This window comes from Psittacula echo (genome assembly GCF_963264785.1).
Source record: "Psittacula echo genome assembly, chromosome: 23".
In the NCBI taxonomy this organism is placed as follows: Eukaryota; Metazoa; Chordata; class Aves; order Psittaciformes; family Psittacidae; genus Psittacula; species Psittacula echo.
The window spans coordinates 5,046,161-5,066,514 of NC_137748.1; the positions used below are offsets into that span (position 1 = coordinate 5,046,161).

At 43.7% G+C, this 20,354-nt stretch overlaps 1 protein-coding gene across 5 annotated transcripts; it reads left to right on the forward strand.

The window, feature by feature from the left end:
* The first annotated feature begins 1,649 nt into the window (after nucleotides 1-1,649).
* On the forward strand, nucleotides 1,650-17,320 carry SMARCE1 (SWI/SNF related BAF chromatin remodeling complex subunit E1). 5 transcript variants are annotated; one of them, XM_080633425.1, is made up of 12 exons: nucleotides 1,692-1,708; nucleotides 1,992-2,155; nucleotides 2,826-2,876; nucleotides 3,404-3,447; nucleotides 6,214-6,318; nucleotides 8,611-8,691; nucleotides 9,812-9,943; nucleotides 11,508-11,679; nucleotides 13,935-14,107; nucleotides 15,035-15,136; nucleotides 15,666-15,876; nucleotides 16,405-17,320. In XM_080633425.1, the coding sequence occupies exons 3-12, from the start codon at nucleotides 2,870-2,872 to the stop codon at nucleotides 16,614-16,616; spliced, it is 1,239 nt and encodes a 412-aa protein (XP_080489551.1). In that variant the 5' UTR covers nucleotides 1,692-1,708; nucleotides 1,992-2,155; nucleotides 2,826-2,869; the 3' UTR covers nucleotides 16,617-17,320. The 5 variants fall into 5 exon arrangements, with proteins under 5 accessions (XP_080489549.1, XP_080489551.1, XP_080489552.1 ...); XM_080633423.1 differs by lacking the exon at nucleotides 1,992-2,155 and having other exon boundaries at nucleotides 1,650-1,708; XM_080633426.1 differs by lacking the exon at nucleotides 1,692-1,708 and having other exon boundaries at nucleotides 1,816-2,188.
* Nucleotides 17,321-20,354: the final 3,034 nt, after the last annotated feature.

Consider the following 20,354-nt stretch of genomic DNA (forward strand, 5'->3'; position numbering starts at 1 on the left):
TTTAACACTATCAACAAAACCACATTATCAATAAACTAGAGATTTGTGTGGGAAGCGGTCAAAACCAGGTGGAAAACCAAGTTATTTTTCAGCTCTTAATTTTTCACCTTTTCTTTACAAATATTCTGCCGTGGTGAAACTGGTCGACTGAAAATGTGTCGGCTGCATGAGGAATTTCTTTGATTCTGATTTTAATTATCACATTGAAGTCACACATTATTCTATTGCACGTCAACAAATTCCCATTGTGGCCACAGACGCCGCACTGTAAGCAGGGCAGAGCTCTTGTCTCTTTACTTGTCAATAAAAATATATGTATTTAAAAATGGCAGGAAACTGGGCTAAAAGAACTGCAGGCATCAAAGAGAAATGGGCCTAACTCGCAGCAATGTGGTATCATTTCAGGTGGTTTTTCTTCTTTTCATCTTTTACCGTCCTTTTGGGTTAAGTAGGGATCACCCATTTGAGCAGTATGACAGCATTTCAATGCCAATCTTTACTTTTTGTACTTAATTCAGTCACTTTCACGATTTTCACTGTATAAAAGGCTCCTGCCCTAAATGCAGAGGTCTGAAATTCTCCACCTTTCGCACGTGGTGTTCTGCAGTTTGGATGTGCAAGCTTTTTGACCACTCCATCTGCGACCTTCACAAGCTTCTGCCAGGAGCTGTTCTGGATAATCCCACTGCTCCCAGCTTGCTCCAACTCATCATCCCCTGCGGCCCAGCAGCTGCCTGAGTGGCTCAGCCTGATTTAGTTTTAAATTGATCAGCAAACTACACAGATTTATCGGGTCCCTCACTCATCCTGCACGACCAGCCTCCCTCCCCTCACACCCCTCCGCCGCTGTCCCGTCTCCTCGGTATCCTGCTCCGATTCAGCTTCCTCTCTTACAGCTGCCGTTCCCAAACCACCATTTTCAGACCCGCGCCGCCTACTTGACACGGGCAAAGCGTCCTCAGATCTGCCTGGACCCCTCACCTCACTCCCTGCCTGCCTTTGCGGGGTTCACCTGCGGGTCTAACGCCGCAGCACTGCCCCAAGGGCCCCGTCGCAGCGCCGGGCGCGGCGCCTCAGGGCGCCATCGCGCGCTCCCTCAAGGGGGGAAAAAAGGCGCCAAACACCGCGTGTCAACGACCCCTCCCCGGCTGCTTGCTCGCCGCCGCAGATTCGCCACCGAAGGCCGCGCTGTAGCGGCTCCCCGCTGTGGTCACGAAAGCAGCGGCTGGGGCTGCCCGGCGGGAGGTGGGGTGGGCTCCCTGTGCAAAGCGCTGGGTGGAACGTGATGGCGGGCAGTTTCCTGCCCACACCTTTCCTTCGCCATCACGGGGCGACCGGGATTGAGTCCGGGGCGGTGCTGCCCGCTCCACGCCTCAGGAGGTCGGGTGACAGCCCGCACCGGGTGGGGAGGCGGTGCCTTCCTGGTAATGGCTGGGCTGGGCGCGGCGTGCGGGTTCCGCAGATTCGCCACAACCGCAGTCGGCCACTACCGAGCATGGAGCTGGGCGGGGGAGGACCCGACCTGGCCCGGCGGGGGCTTCGGAATGAGCGGGGGAGGCCAAGCCGCCTCCGCCTTCAAACGGAGACCCCGGCGGTGAGCTGAAGCAGGACGGTGGCGATGTGTCGAAAGTGCGGAGCGCAGGGCGCAGGCGCTGTCCTCGCCGCCGCCCTGGCCTGGTGAGGAACAAAGGGAGCGAGGCCGGAGCGAGTGAGTCGGGGCGAGTGGGCTGGGGGGGGTGCGGGCAGGGGCCTGGCTGGGGCGGGAGGGGACAGGCCTCGTCTTCATCGGCGGCCGCTGGGGCTGAGGGGGTCGTGCCGGTGGGGCCCAGGGGTGTGGACGGGGCTGCAGCGGCGTTTCCCGGCGGCGGCAGGAGCAGGGTGGGCTCGGCCCCGGCGTGCAGAGCGGGGAGAGGCGGTGGGGCTGAAGGGCCCCTTTCTGGGCCTTCTCCCGTTTGGGCGCCTCGAGCCTCACGAGCAACCCCATATCGAAGAGTTTGTGCGAGCGCGAAGAGAAGTATGGCGTTAGTCGGGAAACTCCACCGGATTCCGGCTGCTGGTGCGATCTCTGGGGAGTTCTTTGAAGAGAAAGGCCGATAAAAACCCCAAACCACTTTGCTACTCCTCTCTTCCCGTGACCCCGATGGGCTGCCAAAGGGTCAGTGAGGTCGCGGCCTGCGCGGCGGCAGCGGTGTGTGCTCCGTGCTTGGGATTTTGTACCGTGTAGAGCAGATACTGTTTAATTGGGGCATTTATACATTAATACCAGTTTTCTGAAACAGTCCGTGTAAAATAACGAGGCATGTTTTTATTCATTAAGGGAAAAAATATATATCTTTAATATGAACAAGACAAACTTGAGCATTATTTCACGGCTGATTAGTTGAGAAATGGCTTGAACCTGCCAGAGGGGAGACTGAGATGAGCTCTTAGGCAGAAGCTCTTCCCTGTGAGGGTGCTGAGGCGCTGGCCCAGGGTGCCCAGAGAAGCTGTGGCTGCCCCATCCCTGGCAGTGTTCAAGGCCAGGTTGGACACAGGGGCTTGGAGCAAGCTGCTCCAGTGGAAGGTGTCCCTGCCTGTGGCAGGGGCTGGAGCTGGATAAGCTTTAAGGTCCCTCCCAACACAAACCAGTCTATGAGTTAAGGCCAGTGTCCTTAGAAAGTACATTCATTTTTGAAAGAGCAAAACATCCTTAGTGTTAGAATTTTTTTTCTTTATTTCAGAATTGGAAAAATTTTTTGTGATCGGTGGTAACTGTGATGAAGCTTCAAGGATTTGGGGAAGCAATGGTGTAATACTTAATAGCGTGGTATTCTTTTGTCTTTCAGAAGTACAAATATAATGTCAGGTGGCTGAAAATTTGCCTATCAAAATGTCAAGTAAGTCTTCAGATTTTTCTTCCTTTTACTTGATGAATTAAACATCTGGTTCAGCAGAACCTGTTTGTGAGAGAACGTTCTTATTCCTTGCATTAAAAGGAATGAGAGAAAGTGTAGTTATTCTTGACCAAACTCTGGGCCTTAAATCTTGCTGAGGTGGATTTTCTGGCATGTTTGCACAGGAAGTCCAAATCTCACAGTTTGTTCTGAATTCCCTTTCACTGCATTTCTGCTTATCCTCTTTTTAATTTTTGTGCTTATAAATGGATTTTGTATTCTTCAGTCTTTTGCCTAATAAAAGGCTGACAATAGAGCAGCGCTGTGGTCTTAACTTTTCTGTCTTTTCTTTTTCTTGTATTCTTTGCTTTATGCTCTTCAGTGGCAAAATGCAAAGTCTTTGAAAGTGGGATTTCTGTCTTGGTTTTGTAAATTGCTTAAAAATGTTTGCCACAGCAGATACCTTATTAAAAATCATTCCGTTTTTCAAGGGGAAAAAAAAAAATGTGCTTACATTTATATCTTAACAGAAAGGCCATCTTATGCCCCACCTCCTACCCCAGCTCCTGCAACCGTAAGTATAGTGATTTTTCTCATTAACACAGACATGGTAATCTAGTCTTTAATAACTTACCAGAGCAATAATTACGGAGTTGCATCACCTTCCTGTATTGGAGCACAAGCTAGTCATAGTTCATTATTAATATGATATGCATTAATTAAATTAATCTCATTTCTTCAGCAGTTTGGCAAAGAGAAGCTGAATAAATTTGCTTTGCCTTTAAGGCTACATCCTGCAGATACTGAATTTTCTGTAAGCAGTCTGTTGGTCTTAAATTATTCCCAGTGGGTTGCACCAGTTTACTGGAATAGTTAAGAACAAACTGATATGTTTAATTCTAGACCTTCCCACTCAGCTCATGCCCAGATCATGGGCAAACAGAGCATTTTTCAGCTGATTTTCCGAACTGTGCCCATGTTTGTCCATGTTTAAAAAGGTACTGATATACCAGTACACAGTGGTAAGGAAAGACTTTGAAAGCAAATGCACCTCTTCTGTAGCACTCACATTATGTACTCGCATGAGAAAATGTAAATCTTTCGTACAGAAGAATGAGTAAGGATGCTACAGTGATTTATTTTCTTTTTTACCAAAGAAAATTGGGAAGCTGTTATCCAATAGAGTGTCCCTGATCTCTGCATCTGGAATGAAAACTGCAGGATGGCATTTAGATGAAATGTGATCCTGCAAATTTATCGTGCCATACTTCACATTCAGAGAGGCTTCAAAAGTACAGAATGTATAAATACAAGTTATGTTCTTTATAAACTTCCATAAATAAAACTTTATTTGTGTAGTCTGTTCAGAGTTTTCATTTTGCACACAATGGAATAGATCTGTGCCAGTGTCAGAAGGAACATGATGGCATCTGCTCTTACAACTGGATTCCTGCATCGAGAGCTGTGCACATCCGTGTGTGATTCTTTGGGATGTAGCATGGATACAGCTGTTAAATGGTTTCTATCAATGTGATACATTCTCTAGTCACTTTAGAAGGGTATATGAAACAAATTTGCAACTAGTGACATGCCTTGCAAATGTCTTCTGTATTACTTTGTGCAGGCCTTCAGGTGATAGTCTGTGCTCTGCTAATGCAAGTCCTTAGAGTAGATAAATAACCCTGCTGCTTCTGTCCACAGTCAGTTCCAGTTACTACAGTCAACAAAGCACCAGTAGTTAACTGCAGTATTATAGCTGAAGTAAAAATTCTCCATGTAATGCAAGGTAGTTCCCTTGTAACATCTAAATCCTGTCTTGCAGAAATAAAGAATTAAGCAGATGGAGATTACGGTTGTCATCTGGTTTTATTGAAGAAGTGTAGTTCAAAACCTGTTATGGTAATACAAAAAACTGTAGTAAAATGGTGTCTTATTAAATAGTGACTGTATGTTGTGATCACAGGCACATGGATTGAGTAAATGTCAGCTGCTGTGGCTGAGATTAAAAAGTTGGCAATAAATATATAGATATAAAAGGCTGTCAAAGGATAATCTTACTCTGTATATGTTTAGAAATAAACTTAACTACAGTGTCTACGTGCACTTGGAAACTTCACAAGTTAATGTAGTTTAGCCTGTAGGTTCTCTTTGTTTCCTGTTTATTTGACATACCCTAATTCTTGGAGTCCTGAACTGACCTGTGCAAGGTTTGTAGCTGTGCTCTAGAGTGGGTTCAGTCAGCAAATCACTTCAAAACACACCTGCAGTATGCACTGCTTATAAGGGCTAAAGTGCTACTAAACAGTGGGACAAGTTGTGGATGAAATACTACAGGATATTGTGATTGCCACAGGACTTCATAATTGCTATTAAACAGTAGATCCACTGGGGGGGGTTTTAACCAACAAAATTTGATTGGGAAACAGAATAATGGAAAAAGTAAGGAGAGAGGTTTATGTGAGGAGGGAATACAGTGAACCTTATGATATGTGACTGTATGTTGATGATGGGTAAGAAGGAATTGTAAAGAAATACAAATTTTCCTCTACATTACTGAGGTGAGAATGAATGGATCCACTTTCAGGAATGAACAAAAATGTATTCTTAAATTGTCTTGGATTCAGTCATCTGTTAAGACTTGTTTGTAGTCTCTAACCTGTAGATCTTATTGCAGTGGTTCCTCACCTCTGTCAGCCTGCAGCCTACCTCAGAACAGAGGGGGTATCTCTGAATTGTCATCTTTCCCAGCTTGCAAATCCCAGTTCCACAAACTGCATCTGTGAACCACCAGGAAATTGCAGATACTGGCAGTGGTGCACAGGTGGTGCTTTGAGAGATATATTCCACCCCCTGTTTATTGACAGTATAATGTTTGTTGGAAAGGCAAAATGATGGGAAGAAAAGCAGACAGGGATTGTCACTGGTGCCTTAAATGTTGATTCTGGGGATTTCTGTGTGATTACTGTGTGCTGTGTTGCTGTGTGAGCTTAACCCTTTGGATCCAGGAGTCTTTCTGAATTACTTGTTGGCTTATGTTGGACAATCTTACTAGCCATGAGCTGGATTTATAGAATACTTGTTTAAAAGAGTTACACTTAACACAAATAAAATCACCAATTTTAGAAACTTGTAGTGACGCTTTTGCTTAAAAATCTTGTTTCCTTAATAGGTTTTTACTGGAGTAAGTTTTGTGTTGAGAAGATACCAACTGCTACACCTCATTTGCTTGTTTAAATTCTGGTTGCTTTTGCATGCCATATTGCAGTTCATTTTCATTTCTGTGTTTTCCTCGTTTGAGCTCATTTCTCATTCGTGTTTTTGTCTCATTTGTTTCCATCAGCAAATGCCCAGCACACCAGGGTTTGTGGGATACAATCCATACAGCCATCTGGCCTACAACAACTACAGGCTGGGAGGGAACCCGGGCACCAACAGCCGGGTCACGGTAGGAGAATCAACTATTACATCATCCAGCAAACAACAGGAATTGACCAGGAATGGCTCTAGGATTAGGTCCTTTTGAGGCTTGGCTGCTGCCACTTCTTTATAAAACCGAAAACATTACTTCTGACTCTTACTCCACCCCCTTAACCCCCTTCCCTCTCACTCTGAAACCTTTGCAGGAAAATGGACTTCTACTCAGCAGAGAAAACAATGTGGTAATCATGTATGATGCAGGACTCCAAAAGGACAGACTTTGTGGTCTTCAGTGACCACTGCATGCTCAGGGAAGAATTCTGTAGCCTGGATATGAATTCTTGGAGGGAGGAAACTGCTCATTTTATTGAGGTTTAGTCAAAGACAAGAACGTTTTGCAAACTGGAGATCATTGGTAATAGTTGCATCCTACTGTTGAGCCATGCAAGAGATGCAAGCCTTTGTTGTTCTTTCCGCTCTTAGTCTGGTAATAACTACAAAGTCCCAGGTTAAGAAATTACTTCTTTCAACAGAAGTGTGATGACAGTAGAATCCTTTCAGATCTCATGTACTCTGTCAGTGTGTGCAAAATGGATGTTGCATTCATTTTGCACGGAGTAAACCAAGTGAGATGGAGTTGACTGATGAGAGAAGTGATGGCTTCTTTCAAATGCAGGTCAAGTCCTGAGCATTGGATGCAGTTAGGAAACAAAAATAGGTGCTGGAAGTGTAACATTTTCTTAACTAACACTACAGAAACAGAGTAAATCACTGATTTTTGTAAAGTTCCTGTAATTCTCTTCAAGGGTTTCATGTAAAACTTTCTGCCTCAAAAGATCTGATTAGTTTGGAACATGATAAAAAGATTTCTCAAGGAACAAACAGATGGTGTGTTTAATGAAGTGTACACCTTTTATGCCTCTTATATAAACCTTCTTTCAGACTTCATTTATGAAGTTCATCTGGTTTGTTAAAACATTTACAGAAAAGACCTTCCCCATACAAGCTGGAACTTGACTCACGCACTGTCTGAACAGAGACTTTTTTCCTTATACAACAGTAAATCAGGTTTTGTCTGAGAACTTCCATTGTTTCTGTATGTCATAAGCATATACAGCCTTCTCTGCCATGCATATATCAGTATATGTATGGTGTCTTTAAATCCCTGTTAATTTAAAAGCATTAAACAGTTTCCGTTGATGTTTTCCAACCCATCTGTATGTGTATCTGTGTATACATTTGGTAATGCACATACCTCATGCACATTATTTATACACGATCCTGTATGCATCGTTTCATAGAGCTCCATAAATTCAGCAAAACAAAACATACCAAGAGGGAAAATTGGAAAGCTGAACACTGAACATGGGCTTTCTTGGCCAGATACATTTGCTTCTCTGTGGCTGTAGTCCTGAAAAATCTTGGAACTACTTTATATTTTTATGAGAATGCTCCCACTTAATGTAATACAAGTCCTGGCATGTGGAAGTGCTCGAGGTGTGGAGGTTTCCAGAGCTTGCAGCTGACAGGGACTGTCATGTTGCTGCACTGTTTTAGGAGAAAACCCTATCAGGTGTTTTGTAGGTTGAGGGGCCAAGAGAGGATGCAGCAACTTCCCATCCACAGCAGTTAGTGGTCGTTGTCCTTTTGTTTAGTGTGAGCAATGTGTTTGTCAGTGTGCAAAGCTAAAGGGAGATAAGGGCACAGAAGGATATTAGAGGCTAATTTGGACCATTAAGTACAGCTCAGATAGAGATAATGCACACCTTGCCAGCTCAGTTGGATGGGGTTTAGTTTAGTTTAATTGGCTCCAAAATACCACTGACAAATTTTGCAGACAAATAGATTGCTAAAATGATTTGAAAATGAAAATACGGCTCTAACTTCCTGATCTTAAATTCCTTATCTTTTTTCCACCTGTACAGTAGCCACATTAAATTTGTCAAAACAGGTAGAACAGATTGCTCATCAGAAGTGAGAAAAACGACCTGCTGGAATTGGTGTTTCCATTTAAATTTCTAAGCTGCCTATTTCAGTTTAAGAATACAGAGCCTTTTTGAAGGTTTATCTAGTTACTGCTCTCTGAACTTGCAGCTAAAAGGACAGACTTACATTGGGAAAACATGACTCTGAGGATCAGCTCTAGTTAGTACCTGTTCCCAGCTTGGGTGACTTTTTGGTGATGTTGTTTGCTTCTCTTAGTGGGGGTGTGTGTGGTTGGTTTGGGTTAACTGCGCAAGAATGAGTGTTTTCCAAAACATATGTGTAGACTCTGCCCAGTGATCATGTTAACGAATGGATTTATTCGGTTCTTTTATAGGCTTCCTCTGGTATTACCATTCCAAAGCCCCCCAAACCCCCAGACAAGCCCCTGATGCCCTACATGAGGTACAGCCGGAAGGTGGGTATACAGTGTCAACCAAGTTATAATGAAAGTTAGTGTTTGTATGTGCTAACAATTAATTGCTATTATCTTAGTTTCAGCTTCTAAACTTTGACTTCTAACAGCCTGCACATTCTTTTAAGGGAATTATAAAGTACAGATGCATTGCCCTTCACAATGAAGGCAGCAGTAGTCTGTTCACGCAGTTGCCAGTTTCTGGGGGGAAAAGTTTTCTCTAAAATGCTAAGTACTACCACTGTCTGCTGACAAGGATCCGCCCTGCCACATGCAGAAGTTCCTGTGACTTACTGACAGAACTTTTTTATATAAAGGAAGTATTCCTTGCGGTATACTGGGCTTGGTACAGTGCTGTAGCTGGACTGAAGAGTAGCAATGAGTGGACTTTGCATGTTCTCCTTCACCAACCTAGCCTGTGGCACCGTTTACTTCGCTATTCTGTGAACTGTTTGACAGAAAGTAGGAGAGAGACTCTTGTGGAGTCTGAAATCTGATGGGGCATGGGGAGGGCATGTCAGCCTGGCTGAAGCGGGTGAGCCAGAAGGAATTCCTTCCACTTCTGGTAAAATACCTTTACCAGCATGTCTGTCTTAGGCAAAAAACCATCAACAAAAAAAAATATCAAGTGGCACAGCAAGAAATAACACTGGCAACTCTCCTTTTTGGTTCTTTTTTTCCCTATAAAGTTAGAAACTTTCTTGGTGGAGTCAGAACTTGTTGGAACTCAAATTGATCAGCAAGACTGCAAAATATTTTGCAATGTTACATTCTGATGTGAAAAGCTCAGTGCTCTTTATCATAACCCACTGCTGGATGTGTTTACTCAGTAGCCTTTTTTTTTCCCCGAGATGCAGCGATGTGCATTTAAGAAGAGAATTAAGAGGGTTAAAGGCAATATTCTCATGAAACCAAAGCCATTTCAGCAATTGCCTGTTTCAGTAGATGGCTTCCTACTGACCTCCTGCCCCAGAAAATAATCGAGATAGTTTAGCCAGACTCATTCCTAACTTAATCCTGTTTTTCATGGTGATTCCAGAAAGAACACTGAGATGACAATATAAAATGTATAATTTGGAAGTATTTAGATATCATTAGTAAAGCTCCAGCTGTTTCTGTTAAGGTCTGGGACCAAGTGAAGGCGTCCAATCCTGATTTGAAGTTATGGGAAATTGGCAAGATTATTGGAGGAATGTGGCGAGATCTCACTGATGAAGAGAAGCAAGAGTATTTGAATGAATATGAAGCTGAAAAGGTAAATGGAAGAAATCTGGGATGTTTATTACAGCTGATTCTTCTAGGAACTGGTCTGAGAAGAAAAATTCATCTTCCCCATGCAGTGGTGTATGAGGCATTCAGGAGACCCCTGTATGTAACTTAAATGGAAGTTATATCCTGACACATCTTTTAGATTTTTTTAAGTAACTGTACATCAACTGTGACTGGTCAGTTTTTAGACCTAATTCAAAATGAAGTATTGATAATTGAGTGTCGATTTTAACTGTTTAATGAATGGATTTGCTTGTACAACATCAGTATTGAAAAGATTGTCTCAACACCAAAATCCTCTTTCAAAACTGGTGCTCTGCAACTACTGCTATTGTCATGAACGTGTTCATGAAAGACTTCCAGTCACGTAGGGTTTGGTTTTCATGGTGTAATCTGGTGTCACTCCACGCTATGACACAGTGTTTTTTTTCTTATAATGTTACCACTTTTAGGGTTTTTCTTGTGATTTTGTTTTGGTTTTATTGATCCTGATGACAAGAGATGACAGCTACCTGTGTGTCTAGATTGGTAAGTGTTGAGGACCTTGACAAGACTGGTATTGTGATCCTGAGGTAACAAAGGGAATTGTCCAACTGCTGTGTTGTCCTTAAACCTGGTAGACATCTGAGGCTGTGTGTAACCTGGTCAAATCTAAGCTGGTTTTATTGCAGGTCAATAGAGAAGCACTTCAAAGCTGGATGCTCTTAGTTGAAGCAAACAAATAATCAAGGGATTCTATTTTTTTAATTTGGTCATGATGCTTAGATTGTAAGCTCCTTGGGGCAGGGGCCATCCTGGTCATATTTTTCCAGTGCCTAGGTAGAAGTATTCCAGTCCTAACCATAAAGAAAACAAGATGCTTAGGTACCTTTAACATTTAACAATATGTAGATTATATTTTTTCATTGGAAGTATCTCAGATCACTGTACAAAATCTAGACTTGACACATTTTAAAAGTGAGATTAAAGAAAGCAAATCAAAGGGCAAAAATACTTCAAAGAAGGTGAAAGTAGTGGTGCAGACCTGCTACCAGCAGGAGACTGTAGTCTGGCTGCAGCATTCTGTATCATCCCAGGGCAGGGATGGATCAAAGAACGCAAAAATCTGAAGTTATTTTGAAAACTGGTTCATGACATACTGCAGTAAGAGAAGAAATCAGAATCAAAGATCTAGTTAGAACTCCAGAGACTTATTGAGAGTATGTCAAGTTCACTAATTGTTTTTATCCTATCAGAGTTCATCTGATCATAAATGCCTTGTTCTGAGGCAGTTGCTTTTTAACTCTCAAAAAACAAAGCTGCTGTTTAAGACTTCTCAGGTATTAAAGCTGAAGCGTACCTAGAAGCACAGCTAGTGTTTCTAAAACATGAATGACTATGGAAGAAGTTCCAATTGTTAAAAAGACTCAGAGAATACAGTCATTTGTGTATCACTGGATGATTCAGAATAGCTTTATCTGTACAACTACAACACGAGTTGTACAGGCTGCAGTTGTGTCCAGGCTGAAATCATCTCCTCATGCAATCAAACGCTATTGGTCACGTTTCAGATAGAGTACAATGAGTCCATGAAGGCCTACCACAACTCTCCTGCATACCTGGCCTACATCAATGCCAAGAGTCGTGCAGAGGCTGCGCTGGAAGAGGAGAGCCGCCAGAGGCAGTCACGCATGGAGAAAGGGGAGCCCTACATGAGCATCCAGCCCGCAGAGGATCCCGATGGTAAGCACAAAGAGGTTTGTGTGCACATCCACTGGGACAGTGCCATTACAGGACCAGCAGAAGAGAGAAACAGATGGAGATACAGAAGACTACCAGTGTGCAACTTACAGTGCTTAACGTGACTTCCTTCCTATTTTAGTACCTTTAATAGTGATTTTCATTATCAACTTTTATTTCATACACCTAACAACTGACTTTTTCTTGATTCCAAGGTGTCAAAAGTTATTTCAACCTTTAATTATGATGAAGTAATGCTTACAGTTCAAAACAAATAAGTCTGCTTAAAGCCCTGTAATGGCTTTAGTATATGCATTATAAAAGGCTTAGATGCCTGATTTAATCCAGCTCAAATGGAATTGTGTGCTTTATTACCAGAAGCACATAATTCTGATAGGCAGAGCTTTAGTATGATTAAGAGCACCTGAACCTTTAATCTGTTCAACAACTGTCAGTTGAGATTGAGGACATCAGTTACCTTTGCTGCTGGCAAGTTGATGAGAAGGTTCTTAAAGTTTATTTGAGTGTGAGGAAAGGCCCCACCCGATGGGAACACTCAGCCCCAGCCACCCAAGGACTGCTCTGCAGTTCACAGCCCAATGCTTGTTGAAACCTGAGGGGGAAACATGTAATCAGTTACACCCTTTTCTTTCCCTTCCCCTTTGTAAATGCACACCTTGGAAATAAAGCACACAACAAGCAGCCTTTTACCCAGTGGGAGGTAACTGCAGAATTCGTGTGAATACATTTAGTGTTCCAGTAGCTGGCATTTGGGGATTTCGGGACCGAAGGAGTTCGGCTGGATCCAGCTGCATGAGGCCCCAAGTTGCATCTATTCCCATCTGAGACCAAACAGCACATTATTTCTGTGACAAAAATGTTGCTTCTGTGCCATCCTGCCCATCACTAGGGTTAAGAACTCTGAGCATAAAAGGAATCTTAGGACAAAGGCACAACTTTAAGGAGACCAATTTGCTCAATACTTTTTTGTCTCTTGCAAATCCACTGTCTTCCCACTGTTCTTCCTCTTTTTTGCTTCATTTAATTGGGTACCTCAATGAAAAATTGAACATAACACTTTGAAATAAAGGAGACAGAAACTTTCATTAAAGTAGTACCTTCTTTGGTAACATTTTCTTGCATGATAGCTTAGGACTCTTCTTAAGATCTCTCTGAATAGATGGAGAATTATCTTGATTATGAAAACTTGATGTGAAATTAATTTGACTCCTGGACTCTTCTACGTGACATCCTTCTGGAAGATAATTCATACTTGGTGCTTAACCGACTTTAATACTCAGCTAAATTTGAGTTATGCTCACATAAGTTTCTTCTGTTTCTTTACTGATATTTGATGCTATTTAATTACTATGCTTTAAATTCTAGTCAGTTTGACTTTTAATATTGCATAATGCTGTAGTTCATGTTAAATTCTGTGCCTAGATTAAAATTGCCACATCTTGCCAGAAATCAGAAGCTGTTTTAATGGGATCAGAGAGAAGAAAACTAGATCCTTGACCTGAAATATTCATAGCTCTTTGTGATTAATCCTGTAGAGAAATGTCAAACAAGACAGTTTAGTTCCTGTTGGGCTGCCTTTAATTCCTTTTCTGCTCGAGAAGCTTATAAGGAGACCAGCACTTTGACCCATGTACTCATGTATTTTCTCTCTTGAAGTGTTTTGGGGTTTTTTTCTGTAACTGTTCTTCAGTGAACTGCATTTACTAAAAAAATAAATCATTGCTCTTAACACATTACTGTGAATTTTCAGTGATGAGTAAATTATCACTTCTTGAGGCTTTAATTCCTCAAGTGTTTCAAAATCAGTCTGTCTGATCTGTGCTACAAAGCTTATTGAGAGAGGAGTCACTCTCCTGTTGGTATTTTGTAGTTGATACTGTTGTGGTAACACGACTGATCAGGAATGTGTAGGTTCGGGTTTATTTGGTGTACTAATAGTCCCTCTTGCTCTGGAAATGCAGAAAGCAGCACAGTAACTAACCAGGTGAATCCAAATTTCAGGCTTGTAGGAAATGCATGTCAAATCCCAGCTGTTAGAGCTGTGCCAGGTAAATAGTTTGTCCTCATAAGGTGATTTTTCTGATGACCTGATGTTCTGTATATGTTATTATGAACTTTGTGACACGACAGCAACTGGTGTTAAGGTTTGTATCTTGTTTTTAAGAAGTGGTACCAAAACTAGACTTGGTCCTGGTTTTGTGGCATTAAAGCAGTTGCACTTAACACCCTTTTTTCAGACTATGACGATGGGTTTTCTATGAAGCACACAGCCACAGCTCGTTTCCAGAGGAACCATCGTCTCATCAGTGAGATCCTGAGTGAAAGCGTGGTGCCTGACGTCCGCTCTGTGGTCACCACAGCTAGAATGCAAGTTCTGAAACGCCAGGTTCAGTCTTTAATGGTTCATCAGGTGAGGACAAATGATATGAAATGTTGGTGAAGATAATGGTGTTGGGCTGTACTCCAAGTCTCTGATAGTTTGATCATCTGCGTGACTCTTCTTGTTTCGTGTCAGTGTTCTCTACGCTCGAATAGCTCATCTGTCTTGGGAGGTGCAAGACATGAGGCATCACCTCCCAGGCTATTTTGTTACTAAGAATCATGTTAAGCTCTAGTGTGTTTTTTAGGATATCTTAAGTATCAATTCCACACCTCTTCGCTATTACACATAACCCTTCTGTATGTATTAGAGTCTCCTGTTTAATCGATACTGGTGGAGTTGTACTGGGGTAGCTTATGACTCATAATCCTGTTTGTAACGATTCTTTATTCCAGTAAATGGTCCCTATTGTAACATTGTTCATTGTTAAACACATACAAGGCAATCTAGTGAGGTATTTCACTTTGCTTTAACTGGGCATGTGCCTCTTTTCCAAACATGTACATTACCAGAAGACCCCTCTGTCAGTACAGTCAGTGTACACATAGGTGAAGAAAACTGAGACACCAGAATTTAATGAACAAAAGCAGATTTGGAGGGGAGTGGTATTCCTTCTTTCGTTTGAATTGTGGTCTTCCTGCATTAGAGAATGTAATTTATGTGTTCCATTTGTACATACCTGTGGGGTGTATAATATGAAAGAAAACATGTAGGGTTTATGCTGGAAGATTCACCTCAGGTACATACCTAGTGTTTTTCACTTCCAGTACACCTTGCCAATCCTGAGTGACTGCAAAGACCTGTTTATTCATACTTTTCAACAGCATAAAGTCATTTATATATTACATAGGTATATTTTTAAATACTGGTGTATATATTTCTATAGGTAGCTGTAAACTGTGTCCAGCTCTTCAGATGACAGCATAGTAAAGTTCTCACCATTAATCTCATTTCCAGCGTAAACTGGAAGCTGAGCTTCTACAAATTGAAGAGCGTCACCAGGAAAAGAAGAGGAAGTTTCTGGAAAGCACAGAATCCTTTAACAACGAGCTCAAAAGGGTAAAACTCTTGGTTTTCTCCACTTTGAGGAATCTGCTAGTTACCCATTTGTACAAGTGCTCTCCCCACAGTTCTGTATTCAGTGATGTGTAATTACACAGCTGAGGACTGCAGTGTCCTCCTGTGTGCCTGCTAGAAAGTGCACAGAGCTTGTGCTGTTTCATGCTCCATCAGTGACCTTTAGTGGTGACATTCAGCCAGTACAGCTTGGAAGTCCCCTCAGGCATCATGGCTTGAGCTTATGGGAGAGTAGCTCCAGCTCAAGGAAGGTGGCCTAGAGCCACTGCTCTCTCTGTCCTTGTCTGCATTCAAAGAGCAAGCTTTAGCTGGTTTATTCCCCCCTGTTTTGATAACATGCTTGTGCCTCTCTGCCCAGTTACTGATGTGTCTCCCTCTCTAGTTACTGATTATAAAGTTTGACAAAGCAAAAGAATCTTGATTTAGAAATTCTGAGCTCATAATTGGGTTTTGCTGATGTTTTAACTGAGGTAGTAAAAGCTCTCCTGGTTTGTCTCTCTTTAATTGCCAGTTATGCAGTTTGAAGGTGGAAGTGGATATGGAAAAAATTGCTGCTGAAATTGCTCAGGCGGAGGAACAGGCTCGCAAGAGGCAGGAGGAAAGGGAAAAGGAAGCAGCTGAGCAAGCGGAACGCAGCCAAAACAACATCACAGCTGAGGAAGAACAGACAGCTAACAAGGCAGAGGAGAAGAAAGAAGAGGAGAGTGCTCCAATGGAGACAGGTAAAGGCACAAGAGGCCCAGCATGGCCATGAGCATGCTCCCTCTCCTTTTGCTGTTAGTAGGAAGAAGGGCTTCAGCACAGTAACAGAATAGAGAACTTGATCTTTGTGAGCTGACACGTCTGCTTTCTTCTTGAATTGCTCCTATTTAAACAGGAGAGAATAAGATACCACAACACCCTGTTTAATGCTTTGAGTTATGTACACAAGGGGAAAAAGTGCTTTCTAAGCCTCTCTCATCCCTTAAATACTGGTTAGCCAGAAGCAACTGAAGAGTTTCCTTGTGCTGGTATCAGCATTAGGAGGACAGGACAGCACTTGTCCCCTGCTTCTCTCACCAGCTGGCTTGCAGGTTTTTTGTGTTCTGTACAGTGACATTAGAAAATGCTACTGGACTGGAGCATGTTGATGGTCAGTAAAGCAGCGAGTTGTTGCTATACCAGAGTGAGCGGAAGGGAAAAGGCACCAGGGAGCTGGAATTGCGCTTCTGGTGTAACAAGGCTTTCTTATGGCTGACTTCTTGTTACAGAAGAGCCTCACCCAGAAGAGAGCACAGAAACCCAGCAGAACGGAGAAGAAGGAACATCCACCCCCGATGACAAGGAGAGTGGCCAAGAAGGGGGCGACAGCACTGCAGAGGAGGGAACCAGCGACAGCAACACTGGTTCTGAGAGCAACAGCGCAACAGTGGAGGAGCCTCCTGCAGACCCCAGCACCGAGGACAGTGAGAAGAAAGAATAAATATTGACTCACTTCATGTGTCTCTTTAAGGAAGTACTGGTTTGGTTTCAACATGTGCTACGCAGGTTTTATATCTTCCCTGCCTGTATCCCTTGTTCCCAAAGGATACTGGGCTTCAGTAATGTGTCACATTATCAGCAAACTGACGTTGAGGGGCCTTTAGAGGCACAGGATGGCTTAAAGCAGACAGAAAACCTGTTACAATACAGATAGGTCCTTCCTATTGCGTGGGATTTCTCCGCTAGAAGAACAGGTCTGGTTTTGGTTTTTACATTACGGATCAGCCCTTCTGCTGTTCTGCTTACATGATAACAGTGAGGAGGCCTTTCTCAAAGACCCCTCTTGGCTGTTAGTGGCTGAAATGTGATGCTGATGGGCCTCCCTTTCTCTGGAGGCCTCCTGAGGAGCTTGGCTCTGTCCTGACACATCAGCTTACTGCACCACGACCCAAAGCATGTCCTTGATCTCACAAAACCACCCCCCCAGTAGCCCCACTGCTTTGGTTCTGGCCAGCCAGGACCCAGCTCTTCACTTTTAGAGAAATCTTTTGCTACTCATGGGTGCTCCTACGTAAGGCTGATGGGCTCAGTCTTGGGGGCGTTTGGTGCAAGAGAAGCTGTTCTATAGTGACAGAAACTTGGTCACATTCCACATGCAACATTTCAGGAGGTCCACTTCCAAAGGAATAAGTTGTAACTGTCCTTTTGCAGTAAATGATGTATCGGGGGGGGGGGGGGGGGGAGGAAGTTTCTAATCAGAACAGCCTTTGCTTTTCTGTACCAATGAACTCCTTTATTTCCTACTAAGAGACCAGAATCACCCCATTTTGTCCCATGTTAACCTGAAGCCCTTCTGAAAATAACCCACTGAATTGCAACAACAGACAGAAGCTGCTTCCTGTACAACTAAGAGAACACATGATGCATTGGGGTCAATAACCTGGAATGTTTTTAGGGAATAGTGGATCCAGGAGTGGTAATGGTTTGTAAATCCTTTTTGGTCTTTTTTTTTTTTAATGGTTTAAATAAAATCCAGCAAGTTTGGTTTTTTTAAACTCACAGTGCTCTGGTTCTTGTCTCTTAAGGAATGCCTGTGTTTGTTTTAGGGCTTCCATCAGCTGCCCTCCTGCTTGAGCCCAGAGGGGAGTAAAACCATGGAATTAATTAGTGACATATCCAACATACAAACAGTTACGCTGAAAAAGGGCTTTGAAAACCAAAGCAAGAAACCCCCAAGCTGGCCTTGACTTGTGTTTGAACATTGGCTCCATCTAGAAGGATCTTTACAACCAGTGAATGGCAGAAACTGGGGGGGAAATAATACTTGGAAGTTGTTATTAAATGAGGCACTGTCTTGTATGCACACACAGAAAAGAGCCAGTGGCAATTCAGATTTGAAAGAATGGTGTTGCTTGTTCCTGTTTTAGTCCCTTAATTCCATCCTGAATCTGTTTGTGCTCTAGATCATGCACAGACTACTGGGAGCAGAGTCCTGTCAGCTGAGCTCCCTTTAATGAAGCATGTTGGTTACACAGAGATTACACCTTAACCTACACACCTGAAGATTTATTTACTGCAATTTGCTCTTCTGAAAAAGCATTTTCTGGAATGATTGTTGCTGCCAGCAGAGTTTGATTACTTAAATGGTACCAGCTGCTCCCTGGACCACAAAGAGGCTCAGGTGGCATCAGTTGGTGCAGCGGTAGGAGGAGGTTCTACACCTCCTGTGCTGCAAATGCTCCTTGTGCCACAGTTCTCTGTGCTGGGCTTCTGCAGGCCCCGTGTGCTTTTCATCTCCTCTGTATTCTCAAGGTGTATGCAAATAACAGTCATTACTTGGCACAGGCAAGGTGTGCTGCACCTCAGTGAGTGGGTGTCAACTTCAAGGGTAAAATAACTCCTCCAAGCACATGCAGACTTGAACAAATGCCTGGTGGGCAGCATTTGAACACTGACCAGCCCCCGAGGGGCATGAGCGTCAGGGACAGCCTGATGGGAACCCCGGCTCCTTTGCTGTGCTCCTGCAACATCCCTTCCCCATCCCTGCTGCTTCTCAGGCTGCAGCTGGGTACTGCTGCCCACTTGCCACCTCTGATGGAGAGCAGCTCATTGGAGCTTCTCATGAGCCCACACACCCACCTGGAGGGGCTCAGCAGGGCCTGCTGCCTCCCATGGAGGCAGCCCAGGAGGATGGAGCAGATAAAACCCATGAGCGGGTTGTGCTCTTGCTTGCTGGGTTCTCCAGTGTTATCTGTCTGCTTCTCCTGGTCCTTGTGTGCTTTATGTGGCAAAGGGGTGCCATTTCCTGGGACTCCTGCTTCCTCCAGCTGTGGTGAGTGTCCCCCAGCTCCTTGGTGACATGCTGATGCGGGTGAGGGCTGTGATTTGGGTGCTGAGAGCATTTGTACCACTGGAGACAGTCGCTGGGGCCCCTCTGGGTGCCTCAGAGCTGGCAAGTCTTTCACACCCACAGGGACTGCCACGGAAGTGAAGAGGCAAATCCAAAGCATTGCATCATGGGGGGGAGTTGTTTTCTCTGCTTTATCTTTAATCTTCATGAAAAAAAGAGGCATTTTCTGCTCCTGCCTCATGTTTTGTGACCTCTGACATCCCCACAGCTCCTCTGTTCTGTGCCTTGTGCAGGTAAAGTCAAGTGGGCGAAGGTTCCCTTCTGCACTGGGTACTTCTCAAAGCTATGCTTTTATCTCACCACAAAAATACGTTTTGTAAAGGTTATGAAGAAGCCTGGGTTGAAAAAAAAAAAAAAAAAGCTCTTAAAGGGTTTTTTTTGGGTTGGTTTGTTTTTTTTATTATTGCATTACTGTCATTACTAGATTTTGTCACCCAAAAAACCTTCTGACCTACAAAACCGAACTACACGAACAGGCCCACAGCATGGAGCAGGCCCCAGAGGGGAAACACTGAAAGGGTCTAGATGTTCAAATACGAACCAGGCACCTTATGAGATTGTTCAAAAGCAGTTCCAGAGGTGAAGTGCTTTGCTCCTTGTAAAATACAGGTGGTCTATGCACCTCAATACCCTCCTAAAGTATGTGACTGCAGTCAGCGTCCCGTGAAAGACAAAAGTCTGATGTTTGTGCTGCAGCTAAACTTTAGGAGGAACAAAATCCCCAAACTTCTTGGGGGTTTAAGCAAAATAATCACCTGTGTGTGCATCACGGGGGAGGTTTGCAAAGCTGCTGGGCTTCCAGCAAAATGAGGGCTTCGGATGTAGAATCTGTGCTTGCAGAAAGGATTATCCCTGTGGCAGAAAGAAAACAGATTAATTGAGCTTTAGGGGGATGAAATGTCAAAGTAAAGCTGAAGCCTGGCACAAATGGGGGCAAGGGCAGCCCATGGTGTGTGGGGAAATGCGAGCTGCCACCCGCAGCATCGTGTTGTGCTGGTGGGCGGTTACAGAGCAGGTTCTGTCTCGAGGGTCCATGATGGTGTATTTGTCCCTTTCTTCATCCCAGCTGTTGTGCTGAACCCCAGCTGGGCAGCCCTCTCTTTTTATTTAATAAAAAAGAAGCTATTTTGGGTTACTTTCTCAATTTATCAAAAGCTGCTTAAAGAAAATGCCGCCGGACTGGCCATCACCCCACCACCCCTGTGCTGACACGCCACTAAAGCTGCACCATCTTCACTCCTTTGCTTAACCTCTCCTTCCACCCCTTCAACTGACAAGCGTTCCCAGCAGTCCCAACTGCTGGAATATTGAGAATCCTGCTCCTCACCG